General features: G+C 36.4%; 1 protein-coding gene across 2 annotated transcripts in view; it reads right to left on the minus strand.

Annotated features, from left to right (window-relative positions):
* Positions 1–1444: 1444 nt before the first annotated feature.
* TMLHE (trimethyllysine hydroxylase, epsilon) overlaps positions 1445–12207 on the minus strand; it is a 101525-nt gene continuing 90762 nt past the window's right edge. Inside the window, exons 7-8 of one of the 2 annotated variants that reach the window (XR_004028683.1) lie at positions 2277–2490; positions 1445–1662 (exon numbers count right to left, since the gene is read on the minus strand). Coding sequence is in view for 1 of the 2 variants with exons in the window: in XM_030806673.1 (XP_030662533.1) it covers positions 1531–1662; positions 2352–2490 (271 nt within the window). In the remaining variant the exon portion in view is untranslated. The remainder of the gene's footprint in view (positions 1663–2276; positions 2491–12207) is intronic. The other variant, XM_030806673.1, reaches the window with a different exon arrangement.

Consider the following 12207-nt stretch of genomic DNA (forward strand, 5'->3'; position numbering starts at 1 on the left):
TATTCCCATCAGCAATGTACAAGGACTCCCTTTTCTCTGCATTCTCACCAACATTTGTCTCTTGATAATAGCCATTGTAATGAGTGTGAAGTGATCTCATTGTGATTTTAATTTGAGTTTTTCTGATGATTACTGATTTTGTGCATTTTTCATATACCTCTTGGCTATTTTACATCTTATTTGGAAAAATGTCTATTGAAGTCCTTTGCCCATTGTTTAATTGGATTATTAGTTTTTTGTGGGGTTTCTGTTATTGAGTTATGTAAGTTCCTTACATATTTTGGATATTAGCCCCTTATCAAATACACAGTTCACAAATATTTTCTCCCATTCTGTAGGTTGCCTCTTAATTTTGTTGATTTTTTTCCTTTGCTGTGCAGAAGCATTTTGGATATAGTCTCATTTGTTTATTTTTGCTTTTGTTACCTGTGCTTTTGATGTCAAATCTACCCTTAATGTATCTTAAAATATGCTAACATTTGCCCTAAAAAGTAGATTATATTTATCCCACTAATATTCATAGAATGGGGGAAATCCCCAAACAATAGGTTGATATAAGATGGTGATAACTGTTGTGTATAGTTGGAAAAGAAGAGGGAATAGGACAAAATCCTAAGGAATATTATCACTTAAGGGACTTGCAGAGAAAAAGAAACTTTCAAAGGGGACTAAGGAGAGACAAGTAAAGTAGGAAGAAAATGAGAAGAATGTGGTGTGATAGCATAGAGAAAGAAGACAATTAGGTATTTAAATTATGGAGTTAATATTATAATAGCAGAGAGTCCAGGGTAATTCATTTAACCTTCATTAATCTTCTTTACTCAATCTCAAATAGCAAACTTTCTCCAACAATTTTTTATTGTACTTTATTTTTGTATATTTTTGTACCATAAAACACCAATTTTAAAATAAAAATTCAATAATTTTCAGTATATGCACAGAGTTGTGCAGTCGTCTGTGATCAACTGTACCTGGTAGTGTTAAGGGGCAAAGTAAGATGAAAACTGTGGCCTGTGACTTTAGTCAGTGGTATGGTAGAATTTACAGTCAGATTGCAATGGATTGAGGAGAAAGTAGAAGATGAGCAAGCAAAGAAAACAAATGTGGACTATTCTTTATTACAAAGAGGAAGAGAGACATAGCTGTGGGGGATGTGAGATCACAGAAAAGTTTTGATTGATTTTTATGATTTAAAATATGTCAATACTTTTCTAAACTGAGAGGAAGGAGACATTTCATCCAGTTGAAACAATGGCCAGACCCATTTTGGTATTTGTCAAATCCTTATTTTGAAATTGCTTCAATCCCAAGTCTCTTCATGATTTTCCATTTTGAGTCCTTAGCACTTAGTGCACACTCCTAACTTCTGAGCCTTGCAATTTCATTAGTTTATTTATTTCTTCCACTTCTATTTTGTGGGATGGGATAAGGAGACAATCTGAAGTAGAGTTTGACACAATATTATTCTGCCCATATGAAATTCTGGTAGCCAGGGTGCCAGGTGTATTCATAATCCCGATGCTGTCAATTTTAAGCCTGAAGCCCCAAGAGGCGAGCAGTGCTTAATACATCATCTCTTGTTAAATAGCAGCCACAGAGTTGGCGGTAGCCAGTGAAGCATTCCCTGCCATGTAGGACACGCCAGTTGTCTATAAATAGGACCTGTGAATGGGCCAAAAAAAAAAAGAGAGAGAGAGAAAACACTGTCAGAAGAAGGACAGACCAAAGGAACCCTAAGTCAGAAGAGATCATTTAAAAGATGACCTTTAGGTTGTTCTCTGGTTACATTAAATGAGGTATTTTTCTTTTGAAGTTAAACAAACTTTTGGAAACTAAGATGTGTATAGCCCTGTAGTAGGCTAAATGGAAGTTACAGAGGCAACAGTAGGTAATGGGCCCAGCACTGGAGGAGCTTCTGTTTCTCAAGTAATTGTTCTCTTATCAAAGCAAATCAGATAATTGGTTTCTTTCTTTTTCTTTTTCTTTAATTCTTATTCTACCCTTTCTCAAAGGGTTAAATTATCTCATGACATTTTATGCTAAGCTGAAGATATTTTTCATCCAGAGGAAATACCAAAAATAAAAACTATGAAATCATGAAGCTGGAAGGACCCTTGGGGGTCATCTAGTTAAACCCCTTCATCATACAAATAGAGTCACTGATGCCTTAGAGATGGGATGAGGCTTGCTTCCAGGGCATTCAGTGAGTGGGCAGCAGGACCACAACCAAAACCAAGGACTCTTTTCTCTTTTTCCTTTGCAACATCGTGACTCACATATTAAGTAAGTACCCGTTCTTCACTGCTTCAGTATTACAAGCTTGCTTGACATCTTTAGAGATTAGGACCCACCCTGCCAGGCTTTAGTTTGACCCAAAACTCATTCTCAGGTCTCCTCAACTCTGTCGTTAGAGTCCGGTGTGCTGTATACCAGCGATGGACGACATCATAAGGAACGGTATTGATGACAGCCCGGTCATAGTTGTTGTACCTAACATGGAATCATGAGAAAAAAGATCTCAAACACATTTTAAAGACATCTTTTGTTTATTGAACAATTTTATATAAGGCTTCCCCTATGTTCAATACTTGTCCCAGAGATGAAGTGACGATAAGTCAATATTCTCTCAGGAATATCACATTGGAGTGAGGAGTTCCACTGCCTGTTGACCATGTTTTATTTTTCTTTGAATAATCTAGGGATACGGGATAGAAGTTAAGTTCCAACTGGTTTCTCTCATCTTATGATATGATATTTTAAGTCTTTACTGGCCAAAGTTCATGGAAGCACTGGGGAAAGCGCTGAGCTTTCTCCTCACCAAGCTGAGGTGGGGTGGGCAAGAGAGGTTGTACTAACAAAGCTTTCCTTTTAACAGGATGACTTACAACTTCTCAAGTGTCTCCCTTTGTGGGAGGAATCCAAGCTATAGCCTAGTGGACCATTCACCCAGGGATCTTCAATCATTCATTCAACCCCAACATTTATATGTGCACCAGCTACATGCTAGGCAGTGCGTCAGGCATTAAAGATACAAGGACGAATACAGCAGACGCGACCTCAGTCTTTGGAGAGTTTACCTTCTATTGAGGAAGATAGATGATAAACGAGTAATAAACACATAAACAAAGTAATTTCAGCTAGTTATAAATGCTATGAAAAAATAATAGTGTTATATAATAAAGAGTGACTGGGAAATCTATTTCACATGGAGTGTTAAGTGAAGGACTTTTTGAAGAAGCGACATTTGAGCTGTTACCTGTATGATACAAGACCAACAATGTAACAAGCTGAGGGGAGAGCATTCCAGGCAAAGGGAAAAGCAAAAACACAGCCTTGGGGTGGAATGGAGTTTTATTCTGTTTGCAGACCAGTAAGAAGGCCATGTGGCTGGAGCTGAGTAAGCAAGGGGAATAATGGTGGGAGAAATTACGCGGAGGAGGTAGCCAGGGGCTAGATCATGTATATATTGCCATGCATGCCATGGTAAGGACTTTGGATTTTATTCTGAGTACCATGGGAAGCCACTGAAAAACCTGGCCTAAGATCATGGATGTCTGTTTTGCCCAAGGCAAATTAACTTTTTAGTGAAGTATAGTATACATTACGGAAAAGTACACAAATCGTAAGCTTGATGAATTTTCATGATGTAATTGCATCCATATCACTAGCATCCAGGTCAATAAACAGATCATTACCAGAACCCCAGAACCCTCCCTTATGCCCCTTTCCAGTAACGCCCATCCCCCAACCCAAGGGTCACTACCATCCTGACTTCTATCACCAAAGATTAGTTTTGCCTGTTTATATAAAACTTTATATAATTGCAGTCACAATATGTATTCATTTGTGTCTGGCTTCTTTCATTTAATATTATGTTTACGAGTTTCATCATTGCTTAGCAATAGTTTATTGGTGCTATATGGAAGTTGATTGCATGATCACACCACAGTTTATCCATTCTACTGTTGATGGACATATGAGTAATTTCCGGTTTGGAACTACTACAAACAGTGCTGTTATGAACATTCTACTACATGTCTTTTGGTGAACAAATATATTCACTCCTGTTTGAAGTAAACTTAAGAATGGAACTTATGGATCATAAGGTATGTGTATGCTCAGATTTACTAGATACTGCCAAAGATGTTCTTTCCAAAGATAAATTAACATCCAATGGTGCCATTTTTGGACATCTCAGGCAATATTCCTTAGTGTTAGATAGTACATGGCACAATCAGAGCCAACATTATTAGTTTTGTTGCATATAAAATGAGCAATAATAACATCTGCTTAGCTGATCTCACAGGGCTACCGCAAGAATCAAATGAAAAAATAGGCCGGGCGCGATGCCTCACGCCTGTAATCCCAGCACTTTGGGAGGCTGAGGCGGGCAGATCACCTGAGGTCAGGAGTTCGAGACCAGCCTGGCCAACATGGCGAAACCCCATCTCTACTAAAAATACAAACAAAACAAAACAACAAAAAAGTTAGCCAGGCGTGGTGGCACGCACCTGTAGTCCCAGCTACTTGGGAGACTGAGGCAGGAGAATCACTTGAACCTGGGTGGCGGAGGCTGCAGTGAGCCAAGATCACACCACTGCACTCCAGCCTGGGCGACAGAGCGAGACTCTGTCTCAAAGAAAAAAAAAAAAAAAAAAGAAAGAAAGAAAAAGAATATAATAGTCCATCCTCCCAGGCTTCAAGGAGCCATGCCTGGAGGGAGAATGGAGTGAGGAAGCACAGTCTTCACCAGGCTATTGACACCCATTGTCATTTCCAGAAACTTCTAGTGCTGGGTTAGGCATTTGCAAAAATATTATTTAATTTACTTATTTCATCATCCCAGAAGGAAAGGTGTTATTAACCTCCTTTTACATTTAAGGCAACTGAAACTTAGAGACCTGCCACAGAGTTCATATGTAGCAGAGAGGTTTTTAAATCAGGTGTCCTTAATTCTTTAACTCATTGTTTATACCAGAGAACAGAAAAATGATTCTAATTCTTGTGTACGCTTGTTCATGAGAGCAACATTTTTACAGATCACACTTGTAATCTGTTGACTTCAAACTGAGATTTGCAGCTTAGAAACGTTTCCATATACATATCTCATTGACCCTCTGTATGATAGCCACGTGAGGTAAGTAGTACAGCTGTTATTATCTTACTTTATACATAAGGAAAATAATGATAAGACCTTGTGATTTGTCCAAGTTTACATGGAATTTGATATTCACTATTTATATTAGATGGTGGTGTTTTCTAAAGCCAACAGAGAAAGTAGCAGGAAAAGTCTATTACACATAAGCAAAATGGTTGTGCAATACTTTGGATTAGAATAAGACTATTTCTGGACTTTGGCACAACGTGATGCCATCATATTATTGTACAGTTTTTCCTTTTTTTCCTGCTTTGATATGAAGCAAGAGAGACCTGGGAGTAGGGGAAAGCAAATAAAGAAGGCATTCATCTGACAAGAAAAGCTAGGAAGATTTAACAAAGTTATCCTTCTTCTTAGCTGACAGACAGGTATTTCCCAAGAGAGCTCCATAATTGAGCGGACGATGCATTTGATGGATTTGTGTATTGTGGTGTAAGTGAAAGCTGATGGGCTTTCAGATAGGTAGATAAATAGGCTTTCAGATAGATCACCATTACAATCTCAGTTCAGGTGTGTGACCTTGGAGGAGCTATAGAAATTATAAAAATGCTAGAAGAAAACTTCGGGATGACTCTCCAGGATAATGCTCTGGGAAAAGATTTTATTGCTTTGGGAAAAGATTTTATTCACCAAAAGCACAGGAAACAAAACCCAGAAATAGACAAATGAGACTGGATTAAACTAAAGAGTTTCTGTGAGGCAAGGGAAACAATCAACAGAGTGAAGAAACAACCCACAGCATGGGAATATGGCCATTGTAGAATGGCTGTTATTACAAAGACCAAAAATAACAGATGTTGGCAAGTATGTGGAGAGAAAAGAACTCTTATACATTCAATAAACGGTGCTGGGAAAACTGGATGTCCACATGCAGAAGAATGAAATTAGACCCTTTTCTTACAACATATACAAAAATCAACTAAAAATGGATTAAACACTTACATGTAAGACCTGACACCATAAATCTACTAGAAGAAAACATATGGTATAACTCTATGATATTGGTCTGTACCATTACTTTTTGGATATGATCCAAAAGTATAAGCAACGGAAGAAAAACTAGGTAAATGAAATTACATCAAACTGAAAAGCTTCTGCACAGCAAAGGAAACAAAAGAATGAAGAGACAACCTGCAGAATGGGAGAAAGTATTTGCAAACTATACATCTGATAAGGGGTTAATATCTAAAATATTTGAGGAACTCAAACAACTCAATAGTAAGAAAACAAATAACCTGATTTAAAAAATGGGCAAAGGATCTGGATAGACATTTCTCAAAAGAAGACATACAAATGGCCAAGAGGTATATGAAAAAGTGCCCAACATCACTAATAATCGGATAAATTCAAATTAAAACCACCACGGCATATCATCTCATACTCCTTAGGAGGGCTATTATTAAAAAGACAAAAGATAACAATGTTGATGAGGATGTGGAGATAAGTGAACCCTTGCACACTGTTGGTGGGAATGTGAATTAGTACAGCCATTGTGGAAAACAATATGGAGGTTTCTAAAAAAAGCTAAAAGTAGAACTACTACATCATCCAGCAATCTCACCACTGGGTATATACCCAAAGGAAATGAAATCAGTATGTCCAAGAGATATCTTCCATGTTCTTTGCAGAAATACTCACAATAGCCAAGATATAAAATCAATCTAGGCAGAATACATGGGAGTGTATCTAGAGAAAATGTGGTATGTATAAAAAGTGGAATACTATTCATCCTTGAAAAAGAAGAAAGTCCTGTCATTTGTGACAACATGGATGAACCTGGAGAACATGAAGTGAAAATAAGCCAGGCACAGAAATATCAATACTGCATGATCTCACTCATATGTGTAATGTAAAAAAAAAAAAAAGTTGATATCATAGAAATAGCAGAATGGTGGGTACTAGAGGCTGGTGGGTTGTGGAGTAGTGGTTGGGTGGTTGGGGATATGTTGCTCAAAGGATACATAATTTTAGATCAGAGGAATAAGTTCAAGTGATCTATTTTTCCACATGGTGACTATAGTTAATAACAATGTATTGTAATTTGAAAATTTCTAAGAGACAATCAATCAACGGAGTGAAGAGATAACTCACAGAATGTGAGAAAATGTTTGCAAACTATGCATCTACAAGAGATTAATACCCAGAGTATATAAGGAACTCAAACTCAATAACCAAAAAAGACATATTCCCTTAAAAATGGACAAAAGTTCTGAATAGACATGTCTCCAAAGAAGGCAGACAAATGGCAAATGGGTATATTTTTAAATGCTCCACATCACTAACCATTAGGGAAATGCAAATCAAAACCACAATATCACCTCACCCCAGTTACAATGGCTATCATTAAAAAGACAAAAAATAGGCTGAAAGTAAGGATGGTTAGTATGTACAGACACAGAGAGAATGAATAAGATCTAGTATTTGGCAGCACAATAGGGCAACTATAGTTAGCAATAGCTTATTGCATATTTAAAAATAACTAAGAGAGTAGAATTGGAGTGTTCCTAACACAAAGAAATAATAAAGGGTTGAAATGATAGATACCTCAATTATCCTGATTTGATCATTACATATTGTATGCCTGTATCAAAACATCACATGCACTCCATAAATATATACAACTATTATTTACCCATAATAATTTAAAAAATTAAAATTTAATTTAATAACATAAAATATAATAAAGTGATCCTTAAAAGAAATTTGCCCGTGGTTAGATATTACTTATTTGTTACATTTTAATTGATGATTTCTATTATAATTTCATAGTACTTTGAATATATATATATATTAGAAAATATCATCTATAGGATTTTTGCTTTCATGAAGGTAATGATACTTTAAGCCTAAAATATTAGAATTTTCAATAATTTTCTCTAGTGTTTGGAAATTATTTTAATCCTCTGTTTAGTGCTCAAAAATGCTGTTCATTTGTGACTGATTAGTTAAACTTTCTAATACAGTGATTTTACACTCTTTATGTTAAAGAAGCAACATATGCTGGTGAAGATGTGTAGAAAGGGGAAATCTTATACATTGTTGACGGGAATGTAAACTAGTACAGGCAATATGGACAACAGTACTGAGGTTCCTCAAAAAATTAAAAATAGAACTAGCATATGATCCAAAGAACTCACTACTGGGTATATTAAAAGGAAATGAAATCAGTATGTTGGAGAGATACCTGCACTCTCATTGTGATGGTTCAATTTACGGGTCAGCTTGACTGGATTGAGGGATGCCAAGATGGCTGTTGAGGCATTGTTCCCTGGGTGTGTCTGTGAGGGTGTTTCCAGGGGAGCGTGGTGTGTGAGATAGTGGACTGCAACAGGTAAGATCCACTTTCAATGTGGGCATGCACTGTCCTATTAGCTGGGAGCCTGGCTGGGACAAATAGGCAGAAGAGGAGGAATTCTCTCTCTCTGCTCATTCTGTCTCCCTTCTGGAGCCAGATGCCTTTCCTCCTCCTGTCCTTGGACATCAGACTCCAGTTTCTTCCACTTTTGGACTCTGGGACTTGCATCCACAGCTTCCTGTGGGCTCTTAGGCCTTTGGCCTCAGACTGGGGTCTGTACTCTCAGCTTCCCTAGTTCGGAGGCTTCCAGACTTGGAGTGAATCATGCTACCAGCTTCTTCGGTTCTCCAGCTTGCAGGTGGCCTATCGTGGGACTTCTTCATCTCTATAATCATCTGAACCAACTACACCTCATAAATCCTCTCTCATATATCCTATTGGTTCTGTCTCTCTGGAGAACCTTGACTAACACACCCATGTTTATTGCAGCACTATTCCCAATAGCCAAGATATGGAATCAGCCTAAGTGTCCATCAACAGATGAATGGATAAAGAAAATGTGGTGCATATGCACAATGGAGTACTATTCAGCCATAAACAATAATGAGATCCTGTCATGTGTGACAACATGGATAAGCCTGTAGGACATTACATTAGGTGAAAGAAGCCAGGCACAGAAAGACAAACTTTGCATGTTCTCACTTATTTGTGTGAGCTAAAACTTAAATAATTGAAATGAAGATAGAGAGTAGAAGGGAGGCTGGGAAGGTTAGTGGGAGGGTGAGGAGGAAGTGGGGAAGGTTAATGGGTACAAAAAATAGTTAGAAAGAATGAATAAGGCCTAGTATTTGCTAGCACAACAGGGAGACTATAGTAAAAAAAATAATTTAATCATACTTTTAAAATAACCAAAAGAGTATAATTTGGTTGTTTGTAATACAAAGATAAATGCTTGAGGAGATGGATACCCCATTTTTACCCTGATGTGATTATTACGTACGGCATACCTATATTAGAACATCTCATCTAACCCATAAATATATACACCTACTATGTAACCACAAAAATAAAAAGTAAAAATAAAACAATATAAATTTAAAAGTTGATGTTGTAGAGGTAGAGAGTAGAACAGTGGTTACCAGAGGCAGGGGAGGCGAGGAGGGAAGGAGAGATGGGAAGAGGTTGGTCACTGGGTACAAAGTTACAGTTATAGTTAGATAGGAGGATTAAGTTCTGGTGTTCTCTTGCACAATAAGGTGACAATAGTCAACAATAATATGTTGTATAGTTCAAAATAGCTAGAAGAGATGATTTTGAATGTTCTCACTAAAAGAATAAGAGGGGGAATACTACAATCAATCTATGCCTATATATTTGATAACTTACATGAACCAGTTTCTTAAACCCACATGGTAAAAACAAAACAAAACAAAAAAAACTAATTCAAAGAAAAGTAGATAATCTGAATAGCCTGACATCTATTAAAGAAACTGAATCTGTAATTTAAAATTTTTCAAGAAAGAGAACTCCAGACCAGACAATTTCACTCATGAATTCTATCAAACATTTAAGTAAGATGTAATACAAATTTTACAGTCTCTTTCAGAAAATTAAGGAGAGAAAATGACCCCACTCATATTATGAGGATAGCATCATCCTAATACCAAACTCAGACAAAGATATTACAAGGAAAAAACAAAATAGCAATATCTCACATAAACATAGGTACAAATATTCTTACTAAGATATTAGCCAATCAACTCTAGCAATGTATAAAAAAGATAATGCATCAAGATCAAGTGGAGTTTATCCCAGGTATTCAAAGTTGGTTCAACATTCAAAAATCAATCAATGTATTTTATCATGTTGTCACACTAAATAAGCAACATCAAATGATCATATAAATAAATGCAGAAAAGGCATTCAACAAAATTCAATATTAATTAATGATAAAATTCCCAACAAGTTAGGAATAGAAGGAAATTTCCTTACTCTAATAAAGGCTATCCATGGAAAACCTACAGTGAACCACTGAGTAATTTTCCCCTAAAATCAGAAATAAGTCTAGGATGTCCTTTCTCACCACTACTATTCACTGTTAGTCCTGGAAGTCCCAGCTAGTGCAATAACACATGCACACACACATACATGCGCGCGCACACACACACACACACACACACACACACAGAGAGAGAGAGAGAGAGAGAGAGAGAGAGAGAGAGAGAGAGAAATGAAAGGCATACATATTATAAAGGAGAAAAAAATACCCCATTATGTTGAAAACCCCAAATAGTGTACAATAAAACTCCAAAAGACTCTTCCAGAAGACTCCTAGCCTTGATAAAGAACTTCAGTAAAGTTTCAGGATACAAAATCAATGTACAAAACACAGTAGCATTTCTCTACACCAATATCATTCAAGCTAAGAACCAAATGAACAACCCATTTGCAATAGCCACAAAAAATAAAACACCTAGGAATACATTTAATCAAGGAGGTGAAAGATCTCTACAAGAGGAACTACAAAACACTGATGAAAAAATTGTGTATGACACAAATAAATGAAAAAACATCCCATGCTCATGGATCAAAAGAATCAATATTATTAAAATGACCACACTGCTCAAAGCAATTTACAGATTCAACGCAGTCTCTATCAAATTACCAACACCATTTTTCACATAATTAAAAAAAACTTAAAATTCATATGAAACCAAAAGAAGAGTCTGAATAGCCAAACCAATCCTAAGCCAAAAGAACAAAGTTTGAAGTATTACATTCGACTTTGAATTATACTACAAGGCTATAGTAACCAAAACGTCATGATATCGGTATAAAAATAGACATATAGACCGATGGAACAGAATAGTGAACCCAGAAATAAAGTACCTATTAACAACTGATCTGCAATATTGACAAAATTAAACAATAGGGAAAGAACACCCTCTTCAATACATGGTGCTAGGAAAACTGGCTAGCCATATGCAGAAGAATGAAACTGGACCCCTATCTCTCACCATATACATGAATTAACTCGAGATGGATTAAAGATTTATATTTTAGACATGAAACTGTAAAAATCCTGTAAGAAAATGTAGGAAAAATTCTTCTGGACATTGGCCTGGCTTAGGCAAAGAATTTATGACCAGGTCCTCAAAAGCAAATGCAACACAAACAAAAATAAACAGACGGGACTCAGTTAAGCTACAAACCTTCCACACAGCAAAAGAAACAATCAACAGAGTAAACCTACCTAATGAGAAAAAATATTTGCAAATTATGTATCTAACAAAGGCTAATATCCAGAATCTACAAGAAACTCCAACAACTCAACAAGAAAAAACAAAAACAAAAACAAAAACAAGTAACGCCATTAAAAAGTAGGCAAAGGGCATGAATGAGTGTTTTTTGAAAGACATACAAGTGGCCAACAAACATATGAAAGATGCTCAATATCACTAATTATCAGAGAAATGCAAATTAAAACCACACAATACTATCCTACACCAGTCAGAATAGCTATTATTTAAAAATCAAAAAACAACAGACGTTGGTGAGGATGTGGAGAAAAAAGTAATGCTTATGCACTGTTAGTGGGAATGTAAGTTATCACGTTTATGGAAAACAGTATGGAGATTTCTCAAAGAACTAAACATAGAACTACCATTTGATCCAGCAATCTCACTACTGGGCATCTACCCATCTACATTTTACATTTACGTGGAATACTATGCAACCATAAAAAATAATGAAG

The sequence above is a fragment of the Nomascus leucogenys genome, chromosome X (assembly GCF_006542625.1).
Source record: "Nomascus leucogenys isolate Asia chromosome X, Asia_NLE_v1, whole genome shotgun sequence".
Classification (NCBI taxonomy): Eukaryota; Metazoa; Chordata; class Mammalia; order Primates; family Hylobatidae; genus Nomascus; species Nomascus leucogenys.